This window comes from Xenia sp. Carnegie-2017, unplaced genomic scaffold, assembly GCF_021976095.1.
Source record: "Xenia sp. Carnegie-2017 unplaced genomic scaffold, XeniaSp_v1 HiC_scaffold_22, whole genome shotgun sequence".
Lineage (NCBI taxonomy): Eukaryota > Metazoa > Cnidaria > Anthozoa > Malacalcyonacea > Xeniidae > Xenia > Xenia sp. Carnegie-2017.
In genome coordinates this window covers 14,916,820-14,931,263 of record NW_025813485.1, presented here as the reverse complement: position 1 = coordinate 14,931,263, position 14,444 = coordinate 14,916,820, and the positions used below count along the sequence as shown (strand labels likewise).

The following is a 14,444-nucleotide window of genomic DNA, read 5'->3' as shown; positions in this document are numbered from 1 at the left end:
ATGCAAACGAATGAAAGCCTCAGTCAACAAAATTATGAAAAAATTCCCAAGGTTTCCAACATATTAAATGTATTATAAGGTTTTCTAAAAATGCTATATTTAATATAATATATATTGCTTTGCTTTTACGATTTTCTAAATAATACAAGAAATAAAATACTATACGTCAAAATTTAAAAGCAGATGTACAAACGTATAGCGAGATATGTTTAAACTATTTCACAATACACTGATATTAAAAACATAGATTTATGAGCATAATGATGCTTCTCACACGCATACATCTTCTTGCAAGTTAACTTTACAGGCCTCTTGCTCAGCTAAATGAATAAGAGAGGACGATGGTTTTAAATGTTGTAGAAACATAGACGAAGGTCTGGATGGTGAAGGGGATGCCACTGGCGTTGTGATTTCTGAAGTTGAAGGAGATAACGAAGGAGATCTTGTTAATAACGGTGTAAAAGCTGGTGTAAAGTTTGGTGTCATAGGCAGGGAAGAAAATGTCAATTCACAATCTAAATGTTGGTTATGCAGTGAGGATATTGACGATAGCATGCTTGTCCGGGTTGAAATGTCGTCATTCATTGAAGTTTCAAGTTCATTTATGGGTAAACGACCTATTTCTGAAAATACTTCTGAGAGAGGTTGGTACTGAGGAACTTGATTTAGTTCATAAAAACCATTATAATGTCCACGTAATTCTTCATGACTTCCAAGGATAGAACTTAATGAGCCCGCGTAATCAGGTCGTCCTTCAAACTTGAACACTCTAGGACGGTCCTCATCATTCTCCTCAGCATCAGCCTCCGCACATTTTGCATAAAGCAAATTCCCAACGTCTAAACCTGCACTGGCTTCTTTACCTCCCTCGTCATCAAAATCGTGAAGAGATTCAATACTTTGTAGATGGGAAACAATGTGATCTGTTCTGTCCGAACAAACATCGTAAGATATTGCGCCGTCACTGTGGTGCACATTCGAGTCAGGTAGATCATACAGAAGTGAATTGGTTTGAATTCCAGAATCGGTGTTGTTTAAGCTTATTTTTTTCTTATTATAAGCATTAAGTCGACTAGTCTCCACACAACTATTGTCAGAAGAACTACTACCAGGATTAAAAGATGACAATGAGTTTGATCCACTTGTTGGCACATGCCCGTATTTATTGATTAAACCGTTTTCACTCGTTGAGTTTGTACTTATTTTTGAAGGCAGTGGTCTCAAAACCATTTGCTCGCTAGCTTTCTTCGTATCGCTTCCTTCTTTCCGTCTGCATTTCCAAAAGAACAAAATAAGAAGAATAATTATAGCAGCAAATACAACGGCAGCAATTGCAATGTATGTCGTACGCACTGAGTCAGAGACAGAAGAATCGTTGTTTTCAGGTGGAAGAACAGTAGAATTAAAGAATATCGACACATAAACACTGCTTGTTTTTGAGTCAGGCTTGCCATTACCAGCAACAATAACATATTGATATTTTGTATCAAAATCGTCTGTGCTCCTTTTTGGTCTTTTACGTTTAAAAAAATCGACAACGTTCTCGGTAAGATAAAGAACACCAGTTGAGTTGTTAACAGCCACCAAATCATTAGGTGGGTTTCGCAGATTGTACACGACTACACCATCGGGACCATCATCCATATCCGAAGCAAAAACACGACCAATAATGTCATTTTTCTTTTTCTTAATAGTCACAAGGAATTCGTAACTGTTTTTCTCAAACTTCGGTTCGAACTCGTCGACTCCAAAGATGGGCACGACAACAGTAGCATTGTTGGACTTCGGAGGAGAACCAAGATCTTGTGCTTTTACGATCAGAGTATAAGATGATTTTTCCTCATAATCAAACTCTACTAAAGTCAAAAGTTTACCAGTTTTTCGCTCGATTGTAAATCTATACAAACCTGTTCCTCCCACAATAGAATAATTGATAGATTGATTGACACCAGAATCCATATCTTTAGCAATTATACAACCAGCATATGTACCTATCACTGAATTCTCTTTAACACCAAGATCTTTGGGCGAAACAAATATTGGCGCATTGTCGTTGACGTCTGCCACATAAATGATTACAGATATATCAGATGCTCTAGGCGGTGTTCCTATTAGAAATAGAAAAGACGTCATAAAAAAACAAACCAAATGCGACCCGACCCTCCCCCCACCAGTGAACTGTTTACATAGTTAAATAAGTCATTTTGCAATATATGGACCATTTAAGGCAAGGCGCCTTTCGAATATGTCCTTAAACATTTTAGATGAAAAATTACAATTTGTCGCAACACGCATGTTGGAAACTGAACTCTAATAAGCTCGACCGTAACAAAAAAAGCATTGATGCCTAAATTTTCTTCGTAAAAAAAGGCCCATATAAACGTGAAAAAAATATAAGAAAAAAATTACCGTGATCAGTTGCTCTAACAGCTAAACGATGAATTGGAATTACGTCACGATCCAGAGAAGAGGCCAAACGCAAATTACCATAATTATTTATGGAGAACCAACCACCACTATTTCCAGAACTTATGGAATAACCAATCATACCATTATTTCCAATATCTTTGTCTGTTGCAACGACAGTAAGCACTAGACAACCGATCTTCTCATCTTCACTTAATCTATTGACATACGAACCACTTTCATAAAATTGATTTTTCTTAAAGATTGGCGAGTTATCGTTGACGTCTCCTATCGTTATATACACTTTTATTCGATTAGAAACAGACAATTTACCATCCTTGGCTATCACCTCGAGATTATAAAGAGATATTGTCTCACGATCCAACGTGCGCCTCACACGAATAATACCAGTTCTTTCTTCAATTAGAAACATTTTCAATGCATTACCATTAAGTATTTGAAATGAAATACGCTTGTTAGGAGCAAAAAGATAGGAATTTAACGGTCTTATCTTGATAACTTCGGTTCCAACTTCAGCATTTTCCGGAACAATTGCTTGAGTAACATTCTCAAGATCTGGTGGGATGGTGTTCACGAATAGAATTCTGAGGCGAAAGGGAACTTGAGAGTACAGCTCGGGGTATCCGTGGTCCCTAGCAGTAATGATAACATCGACAAAGTGTTTGTTATACAATATTTTTGTTAAGGTATAAACTTCACCAGTTTTATTATGTATTCCAATTTCATGATTTGGACTCATACCATAAGTAATGTATTTATTGTTTCCTTCATCACCATCCGTAGCATTGATTCGAGCTAAAAGAGAGCCTTTGGCTATTGGTGCTTGCCGCTTTACATAATATGAAAACTTTTCGAACACAGGTGTATGATCATTGTCATCCAAAACAATTACGGTAATATTTGTTTGATCAACATACAAACCATCGCTAACACTCACCACTAAATGATAAACGTTTTGTTTCATTTCAAAATCGACAGCATCATATAAACGCAAAATACCAGAATAACGATCAATGAGGAATGGACCGCTACGTTGCTGCTTATTTTGAAACTGAAAGGTGAAGGAGGAATATTCGTCTATGTCAGTTGCATTAATTTTCCCAACATGACTTCCTGGTAGACTGCTCTCGTGAATGGTAAATCGAAGTTGTTTAGGTAGTTTAGGCGCATTGTTGTTCACGTCGGATATGTGCACATGTGCATAACACGTGGATGATAGAGAATTCGCAAGGACATTAATTGTTAAGTTGTAAAAATTTTTCTCTTCGTAGCGAACAGGTTTTTTAAGAAACAGATCCCCCGATGACGACACTAGTAAGAACACATCGTCTTCATTTCCAGAAACTATTTTGAACGATACTTTCATATTGTTATAACTAAACGCTAACAACTTTGTCACAAACTGGTTACTCGAGATGTGACTTGAACTACTTTCATTAATGTGGGAAATGAACACTTTTTGTCTGCATACGGGGGCTTTGTCGTAAACACAACGAATATTTATCAAAACTTTCGTAAAAATAATATTTGTGATGTTATTTCCCCAACATCCTTTCACATCAAGTAGAAAACTATGAGACCTTTCATAATCCAAAGCTTCTTTGTTTTTCACTTTGATATCACCGTAGGTATCAATTTCAAAGGCGTCAAAATCATTACCATTAAAAATTTCATAAGTGAAATTTCTGGATTTCGTAGGTTTTACGCGAAGAACAATTTTGCCAGTGGGATAGTTTTCGTCAATGGTTGCACTGTATGATGATTGAGAGAATTTTTCAAGAGACATAGTACGATTTACAGTTACAAGCACAAAGCAAACTGCCGTCATATCAGGTTGATATTTCAAAGTAGCCTTTACACTAAATAAGTAAGCACCAGACATAGGATCTTCTGTAAAACTAACATTGCCATTGAAAGAGCCAACAGCAAGAACTTTTTGACCACTACCCGTATACTCAACATCACCTGGCTGTAAATATTCATTATTTAGTTGTAGCTGCAGGATTTTCACATTGGCCTTGATTTTGCCAACAAGATGAATCTTGTACAAAGTTTTCGTAAACCGCAATGGAATGGCCGTGATCTGATCGACAACAACATTTATCTTTATAATTCCACTACGGGCTCCAGACTTGCTCCCGTCACTTGCTCGTACAGTGAAATTGTATGAGTCGTGCTTGCTAGCATTTAAATAATTTAAAGTATACAGCTTACCAGTTCTGGAATCGAGACCAAATGGTATTTGTTTGTGACTACCAAAGCTATACGTGATGTATGAGTTTGACTCCTCGTCTTTATCTTTTGCTTTTATCGTTGTAATTTCAGTTCCTGGTTGGCTGTTACTCGCCAGTTTTATAAATATTTCACTTTTATTGAATTCGGGACTGTTATCATTTTCATCTTTGACACGGATTGAAAGATAAGTCATAGTTGTTAAAGATTGTCTACCCTGATCTTTAATTCTAATACGCAAATCAAACGTTGAAATTGATTCACGATCAAGATTAATTGCAGTTGATATAACACCACTGTTACTGTCGATATGAAAGAAATGCCGACCTCCTTCGTAAATGCTGTATTGTAAACGCGAGTTATTTCCTAGATCGAAGTCATGAGCAATTATGGTATAAACATAACCCAGAGGGCTGTTTTCGGGCACCAATATTTCATGATGGTTGTCTAGCGTTGTAGGGCGATTATCATTTTCATCTAAAACATGCACAGTCACCAACGTCCTGTCAAGGTAAATGGGATCACCATTATCCTTCACATACACAGTAAGTTGAAAATTATCTTTCTTTTCTCGGTCCAGTGGAAAGTTTGTAGATATTTCACCAGTATATTCGTCAATAATGAAAACATCATTAAAATAACCTGCTGGCAAGCTGTAGGTTAATTTCTTGCTTCTATCTTTATCGGTCGCTCTCACTGTTAACACATGAATACCAATTTTATTCTCTAGCACCTGTGCTTCATAAATGTACTTTTCAAAACTGGGCATATTGTCGTTCACATCTATAACAGATAGTTTAAATGAGATTGTCGAGGACAGCGGAGGTGATCCATGATCAGTAGCTTTAATTTGAAATTCATAACTGTCAACTTTTTCACTATCAAGTGCTTTCAACAAGATCATAGAGCCATACGGGTATAAATAAAATCTCTTATCCTCATTTCCCTTAACTATGCTAAAGGAGACATTTCCTCCTTGGCCTAAATCCTCATCTTTAGCAGTAAACTCAAACACAGTGAAGTTTACGGGTTCATCTTCCATCATAAATGACTCATTTGATGATGTAAACGTTGGAACACAATCATTTATATCCAATACAGAAATATTCACGGTAACAGTACTGAATTTTCTTTGAGAAAAATCACCAGGCTGGTCAACAGCTTTTACAGTAAGTGAATATTTTTCCACATCTTCTCGGTCTATTTCCACATCTGTTTTCAGCTGACCATGTAACGGATCAATTATGAATGCAGCTTTGGGAGTCTGACTTTCAATGGAATAAAAAATTCGGCTGTTTATTCCAGAATCCATATCTTTAGCAATTATTGGTTTGTGCACCTTAGTTCCCGGCGGTACACCTTCCGATACGTTTGTATTGATAGGATTTTCATCAAAAATCGGTCTATTATCATTTGAATGGAGAACATTGATGTATAACCTAAGAATGTTCTTTTTTGGATTTCTCTTAGCGCCATCAGATGCTTTTATTTGAAGACTATACTGTTTAGTTTTTTCATAATCAAGAGTCTTGTTTAAAATAACACCACCAGATTTTGTGTCTATCGTGAAAACTGACGATTTTTTTGCGATGGAATAGGTTATGTTGCCATTTTCACCTTCGTCTTGGTCGGTTGCATTCGCCCAATACACTACAGACCCCACCGGAGTTTTCTCAGAAATATATATTGTGTCATTTTGAACCTTGAACTCATTTACGTCAAGAACAGTGACGAAAACAGAACAAACTGTTTCAAGACTGGGACTTCCATTATCCGACGCGATCACGCTTAATACGAAAAGTTCTTTAACTTCCCTTTTCAGTTCCCTTATAAGATATATATTTCCGGAAATGTTATTAATTTGAAACATTTCAACATTAGCTTGTGTGGCGCCTGTGTTTAGGAAATAACTTACTTCACCATTTTTACCATCGTCTTTATCTAAGGCTTTAACTTGACATACCTTCGAACCAATTACCTGATTTTCAGCAACGCTTTCGTAATAATGCGTCTTTGTAAACTTTGGAAGATTGTCATTAATGTCTTCAACGTCAATACGGATTACGGTTTGACTGTGTAGTGGAACATCCCCTTTATCAGAAGCTCTAACTTGCACTTCATAAACGCCAATCTTTTCTCTATCTAATATTACGTTGTTCTTAATTTCACCAGTAACAGGATTTATTGTAAAGTCGGTACAATTTACCAGGCTGTATTCAATCTCTGCATTTCTGCCAATATCATTATCTACAGCTTTGACCTTGCCAATTACCGTTTGATTTGCTTGTTCTTCTTTCGTTATGAATCTAAAATTTTTAGTAAAGGCCGGTGCTTCATCATTTACATCTTCTACAATGATTGTTAGGGTTACTGGGGATGATGTGAGGATTGGTGACCCGAGATCACCAGCAAGAACAGTCACGTTGTGTCTATCTTGTTTTTCACGATCAAGTGGCTTTTTGAGAGACAAAACACCATGTCTACTAAGCTTAAAAAAGTCTGTGTTTACCATATCATAAAATTTATACCATATCTCTCCATTCTTTCCACTATCTTTATCCACTGCATGAAAAGTATATATTGACTCGTGGATTGGATGACTCTCTTTAATTGTAACAGAAGAATTATGCAAAATTGGTCTGTTGTCGTTCACATCAATAATGCATACATTTACTTTTATTAATGACCATTGAATTGGAACACCAGAATCTGAAGCATTGAGAATCAAATTATAAAAATGAACCCTTTCATAGTCAATAGACTGAATCAGTGTCATTTGACCATTTTCAGAATTTAAGCTGAAAATGTTTTCAGGTGCAGATACAACACTGTAGGATACCTTAGCATTCAAACCACTATCAGGATCAAATGCATTAAAAACATGGAATACAACACCAACAGCTTCATCTTCCATCACTTTTACACATGGACTGTAATCATCCCAAACGGGTGCATTATCATTGATATCAAGAACATGAATAGTGACATTTACAAAACCAGACAGGGGGGGAATGCCGTGATCTTGAGCTGTTATCAACAACTCATAAATTGATTGAGTTTCATAATCCAAATATGGTTTAGCAAATATAGCACCAGAATCGTTCACATAAAAATGTTGCTGAGCATCTTTGCTTGAATATGAGATTATAGCTCCAGATCCTTTATCACAACTTTTTGCAGATACCATACCAACATACACAGTTTGACTGCAGTTCTCCTCAACATCAAAGCTATAGCTAACTTTGTTGAATTTAGGAGGATCATCATTGACATCTTTTACAATGATTTCTACTGTAGCATAATTAAGTGATGTTAATCCTCCATTATCAATGGCACGCACTTTTATCTGGTATCTATCTGTTGTCTCACGATCCAATTCTTTTTTCAAACTTAACATATTATTACCTTTATCCACACAAAACGTATCATGAATGTTACCAGAAGTTATTTCATACGATATCTCTGCATTCCAACCAATATCATAATCACTAGCTTTCATTTTAAGTAAATCTGTTCCAACAGTTACATTTTCAAACACTTCAACTTTATAGGACGTGATTTCAAAAAATGGTGGATTGTCGTTGACATCTTCCACTATAACAGTAACTGTAGCCTTATTGCTCAAACTGTCTTCATCATATGCAATGACACTAAAATTGTACTCGTTTATTTGCTCTCGATCTAATTTCTTCAGAACATAGATACAACCTGTGGTATACTTGATGGCAAAGATATCATCGGCAGACACACTTAACCCATAAAAGATATGGCCTTGTGAAGTAATATCAACATCTTTGGCCTCAACATCACCAATAACTACTCCAGGTTTTGAGTTTTCTAAAACTTTCATAACATAGTGCAACTTCAAAAACCTAGGAGGATTATCATTTGTATCAATGATTGTCAATTCAACAGTACAGTTTGCAGTAAATTTGCCATCAAATACTTCAACAACCAAAAGAACCTTGCTTGACTCCTCATAATCAATAAACGAAGCAACATAGATAAGACCAGTTGATGAATTGATGGAAAACCAAAACGAATAGTTTCCTTTTAAAATACTATAAGTTCTATTAGATACTTCATCCATATCAGTAGCAGTAACCATGAGAATGGGAGTTCCTGGTACAACAGACTCATTTACATCCCTCTTGTAAAAAGGTTGGTCAAACCTGGGACGGATGTCATTAACATCAGAAATACGTAATGTCCCAGAACGTTGTGAAATAAGAGGAGGTTTTCCATTATCTCTAGCCGTAACAACAATAAGATAATTTTGTTGCTTTTCATAATCAAGTGGTGCCTTTAAGTGTATGCCATACATATCATGTGAAATCTTTGATATTGCAAACAAACTTGTATGACTTACACTTACATTTAATCGACTATTCTCACCAGAATCTTTATCTCTAATAGGAATCTCGGCTACTTTTGTGTCAATATGTGCATCTTCTCTGATTGGGAAAAATTTAAATGAGCCAATTTCAGGTTTGTTGTCATTTTCATCATGAACATTAATGGTTATTAAAGCTTCTCGACGCTTTGGAATTTTTCCTTTATCAATTGCTATCACCTGCAGTTTATAAACTTTCACTTTCTCATAATCCAATTGAATATTTGTATAAATGTTACCTGTACGACCATGTTGCTGTATACTAAAGTAATGATTTTTATCATAAGTCTTATAATTCATCTTATAAATGACAGCAGCATTTTCTCCACTGTCACAATCAGTTGTCGTAACATTGAGAATAATCATAGTCTTTTTAACACTTTCCGATACATCAGCCACATAACTTTTTCGAGAAAACTCTGGATAACAATCATTGTAGTCTTCAACAAGGACAGTCAATGACATGTAACCTATTTTTCTAGGAATTCCTCTATCAGAAGCTGATAAATTTAAGACATACATGCTCTGTTGAGTCCAATTGAGCTTCTTCAAAATCACAAGAGAAAGTGAATACATATTTCCATGTTTCTTGAGATCAAGCTTAAAAACATCATTATTGTTGCCATTGATGATTTGAACACTATCATTCTGTACAGTATTTTGACCAATATCTTTATCAGACAGGTATAAATCAAGATTAAATACATAGCCAATGCTATGTGCTTCAGAAATAGTCACAGTTTTATTTTTAGATGAAAATGTTGGAAACTCATCATTAACATCTCTCACATGTATATCCACTGTCATAAAACTACCATTTTTCAAAATAACAGTAAACGTATAAGATGCTTTGTGTTCTCTGTCTAAACGAACAGATGAAGTTACTAAACCAAGTTTACTGAAATTGAAATCTTTTGGTTTTGGACGTACTGGGAATGTAATGTTCCTGTTCAAATTCCCAACAAATTCTCCGGGTGCTTTTCCTTCATCAACGTAAAACGTTTTCCTTGCAGCCAAAACGTAATTCAAACATAGAAACATAACACACATACAACAGGAAACAACTTTGAATTGAACCAATTTCAAGTTTCCCATCTTTTGTTATTTCACCCAAAGACAAATGCGATGCAGCATAAAGTTCAATGGCTTATTCCTAGCATCCCCAAATCGTTAAATGCTACAATGATCCACCTTGTTCAAAGTTTTACACAACAGCGATTAATCACGATCATTTAATAAAAATACGACGTGTGTGTACAACAACAAAGCCATGAAGTCGATTACTTTAGCATTTAAAATACCAATCATACGAAATTCTTTGATCTAAAAGATATGAAATAAGCTGGGCGTTGTTTCTAACGCTACGCTTTACGTATAATTCTCTAAACTACTTCCAAACGTGGTTAAACTTGCTTGTATCATTATTATTCACACGGCTACGATTGTCAAGCGTTTAATAAGTTCAGATAATACACAATTAAAGTCGGCAAATGATCACGTGGGAGTCTAGAAAGAAAGAATCACATTACAAAAATGCTTTGCGCCTTTGAAATGAACTTTAAAATAACATTAGGTTTCATTACGAGTAATAATAATCGTGAAATAGCATGGGTAGTTGTTGCAATTTATTAATTTTTCTGCCATATTATTTTTAAATTTCATATTTAAGAGTAAAGACATTAAGTATTTCAACTCAACTGTCAGACGATAACATGCCTTGCCACCAATTAACCCCTGAAGGGCTTTTGTTCTCCTCAAACTGTCAAATATTATTGTTCAACGTAAGCCGCAAGGACTTGGGATTGTAGATATTGAAGAAACTCATTTATAATTATAGCAAGCGATATTAGATAATGTTTTGGGGGGTTCAGTAAAAGCCGACAGGGGTGTAATAAAATATTCTTCCATAGCACCGTTTATGGCACCATACTGGTGTTAAATGACAACAAATCACTTTTATATTTTAATGGCTTTGCATCAACAAAAGTATATGAAACCCTTAGTTATTAGAAAGATGAAGTCTTAAAGATGAAATGCATCATAAATAAGGAAACATCTCAAAATGGTAGACGTTCATGACCACTTTGTTCAGTACAAAATAAGTCCTCTGTCATGGCAGTTAATCCCGTTTAATACACTTAAGATTATATGAGGATATGTGGCGCGTTGCTGTAGAGTATATAAATATAAAGCAAACATAGGATTATTGTGAGAAAAGCACATGGAAACGCAGGGTAAAGCATTGTCGTGACTTTCTAACGATCTATTTTAACAGTAAACGGTGATTAACGATGATGACTTCCTCATCCTATTGATATAAATTAAAGCTTGTGACATCGCACATACCTCCATTTATAAGTCATAGGTGTAGTTTTAACCAATTAAATTACGCAGCAGTCGTAAGGTACGATCGTAAACATTCAAAAAACAAACTGAACACATTTTGGCAAATTTAACTGTTTAATCACGACACAATTCTCAATTCAACACATACACACATTGCAATATTATGACAATTGACGCATAAAATTATGTATGAAATTAAGCAACGCTTCATAACCTAGCTAGCAGCAAAATACAAATGTAATAATTTTAAAAAATTATGAAATGATATATAGCGTACAAGTTAAATACGCTATAAATGTGTGAGGAAAACAGAGTCAAGAACTTAAACAAACGTATCAAATAATCTGAGGCTTAACTCCTATATAATGACCAACTGATAACAAAGTTTTATATTTGACTGGATGGTATTTAGAATGGGTTTATTCTTGAACCTGTCGCGAGAGGTGAAAATGGATTGACCTCAGCCCACATAAGAGCATTATTTAGAGATATTGATGATTCTCCGTCTTCCAACATAAATATTGGACCCTATAAATGGCAATAAAATAATTAGCGTTAGCGAAGTCGCGTAATTGAGTGCATATTACACAACACAACAATATCATTCCTAACTTTTTCTGCCAGGGTGCTACGTCACCTTACGTTCTGTTATACAAGCTTATATTTATACTAGCTGCTTACCGGCATAGTTCATACTAACTCGTACGTTAAACATGTCATTCTATCATAATTTCATGGTTGAAACTGTGTTAGTTGTACTTGTACTGTGTACATCTTCAATTGAAGGTTTCAACTGTATTGGGTGGTATGTAGGTACCAATACATTTTGTATTTGTATGAAAGCTACTTTGAAAGGGAAGAAGGTATGCCATGAGAAATACATATGAGTCATTTTTGCCAACCAGGTTCGGAGTTCTGTTTACATGGGAGATGCGAACCAGAAATGATGAGAACCCCTCTCTCTATCTTATTGTTACCAACACCTAAATCAATGAAAAAGACTTTGATTTACAATCAATCAAACTCTGACCAAGATATTCAATTTGAATTTGACGATATAAGTTGGAATTGTCTAATAAGAGTCATAAGACACATTGCAGACACAATTAGAAATAACAAACTTATTCGTCTTTTAATGTCACTCCAAATTTTCCTTCAATTGTCTTCAGGATTTCCCGGATCAATATTACAAAATTAAGCAACGGCATGATAGAAAAACATTTCACATATAAATAAAACGGAATGGGTACGTTTTACAATGCTTTTACAATTCATTCTCAAATTCATTACCTCTAAAACACTTGTTTGCAGCTTCATTTTAAAAAGTTTGTCATACTTTCGCGAAATATAGAAGCAATTGATTGAATTATCAAAAAGCTCTGAGGAATGTAATTGATTCTTTTTTGATAGTCCTTGATTAAAGAAGAATCGTTGAAAAAATTTCACTCCTACATATCTTTCATTTCCATGCTGATTGCATAATGATGATGACAGGCTTACTGTGAAGATGAATGCCATAGCCAGGCATTTGTTTCTTTTTCGATCGCGACACTGTCAATAGGAATGTTTACATTGTCTTTATTGATTAAAAACCTGAAACAAACAAGTAGAACGAAATTTAAATAAATTTTACAATGAATAATGAACGAAATAATTCTATAAATTCCGCTTGAATAGATGACCTGGCGTGATTGAACATTAATGTCACGATTTGGTAGACGTTTCTTTGTATAGCAATGTGAGCAGCAACATATGCACTAAGTAAAAGGAGATCGTGCTTATTTAGGATAATTACTTAACGTTGTCAGCGTGTTGTAAAAATATTAATTAAGCCCGTCATTTTTCTCCGACAGGTTACTTTAGAATCGTTCATTTATGGCGATTGAAACGTGCTCCAGATGGTTGTATAATCGTCTCAACTATTTTATAATTCAGATAATGTATTCTTTGTATGTCTTTTGGTGTAGATTTTATGGAGATGATTTTCGAAAGTATGATAAGCCATGTCTTAACAAACACGTAAAAAGTTTCATAAGGCTTACTTCCAATATCGCTGGTGTACTTACATTGCATAATATTTTTCCAAAAACTTCAGCAGATGTGCGTAATAGAGATAAAGCAATTTCCCGAAATAACATTAATTATCAGTGGGGTTAAATTCCTGATTTCAGTGCGCATGCACATTTTAGTAGGTTGTAACAGCTGTGATACAGATAACCAATGAGTATTCTGAAATAGTAACTCAATCGAAAAGTGTCACAAAACACACAAGTTTTATTTTAATAGTCATGATACTTAACCTTCATAGTTTTACACTTTGAAACTTTTCAGTTCTTATGCATGGCAACATTTCAATAATACCACCGACGTCATTTAGATCCCACAAATCATTTGATAATCTTTTTGAACAAATAAAAGAAGTCCTCTACTAATGTTTAACAACTTTGTATTACTTGTATTGTGTACCTCTTATTAAATTCAAGCCAATATCCAGTGCAATTTCAGGTGACGAAGACACAAGGTAATGTTTTAAAGCTCTAACATAATCGTGAACTGCAAGATATTGTTCCGCTTTTTGCAAGCATTCATCAAGTGAGGGAATATCAGCGTACAAAGTGAGTAGAGAAGTATATAGCCTTACTAGTCGGCTCATATTAAGGATTTAAGAAATTGTAAATAGAATGAATAGACATGAAAACATCATTCCCTATTTCCTAACCAAAGTAAAACTTTGAACATCGTATTGTTGTTAACCGATCATGCTGGTCAAAAAGCTACCAACGGCTTGTGTCATCATGTTCATCAAACTTTAAGGAACATTTAAATCGACTGCAAACTGTAACGTAGAAATATTAAAATTACCCACCACCAAAATGGCTGTCTTTGAGCTCATGCTTAAAACACATTGGTAGTTATATGATTGATTTTTTGATGTACATTTCCTCCTTTTGTGTTATTGATCAATTCAACTAACATTATATAAATTTATTTCTAAAAGCATATTATTATTAGAATATATTTAAAAGATTTTTCGATCGCAAATATT

At 34.8% G+C, this 14,444-nt stretch overlaps 2 protein-coding genes across 2 annotated transcripts; both read right to left on the bottom strand.

Moving 5' to 3' along the window:
- Positions 1 to 52: 52 nt before the first annotated feature.
- On the bottom strand, positions 53 to 10,850 carry LOC124446588 (protocadherin Fat 4-like). The gene is made up of 2 exons (XM_046997424.1): positions 2,410 to 10,850; positions 53 to 2,108 (listed from the first exon to the last, which is right to left on the bottom strand). Exons 1-2 carry the CDS (start codon positions 10,145 to 10,147, stop codon positions 271 to 273), a joined length of 9,576 nt encoding a protein of 3,191 aa, XP_046853380.1. The 5' UTR covers positions 10,148 to 10,850; the 3' UTR covers positions 53 to 270.
- A 643-nt stretch (positions 10,851 to 11,493) lies between these two features.
- On the bottom strand, positions 11,494 to 14,051 carry LOC124445190 (WD repeat-containing protein 17-like). Its single transcript, XM_046995897.1, has 4 exons — positions 13,852 to 14,051; positions 13,713 to 13,797; positions 13,032 to 13,175; positions 11,494 to 11,926 (listed from the first exon to the last, which is right to left on the bottom strand). Exons 1-4 carry the CDS (start codon positions 14,049 to 14,051, stop codon positions 11,807 to 11,809), a joined length of 549 nt encoding a protein of 182 aa, XP_046851853.1. The 3' UTR covers positions 11,494 to 11,806.
- Positions 14,052 to 14,444: the final 393 nt, after the last annotated feature.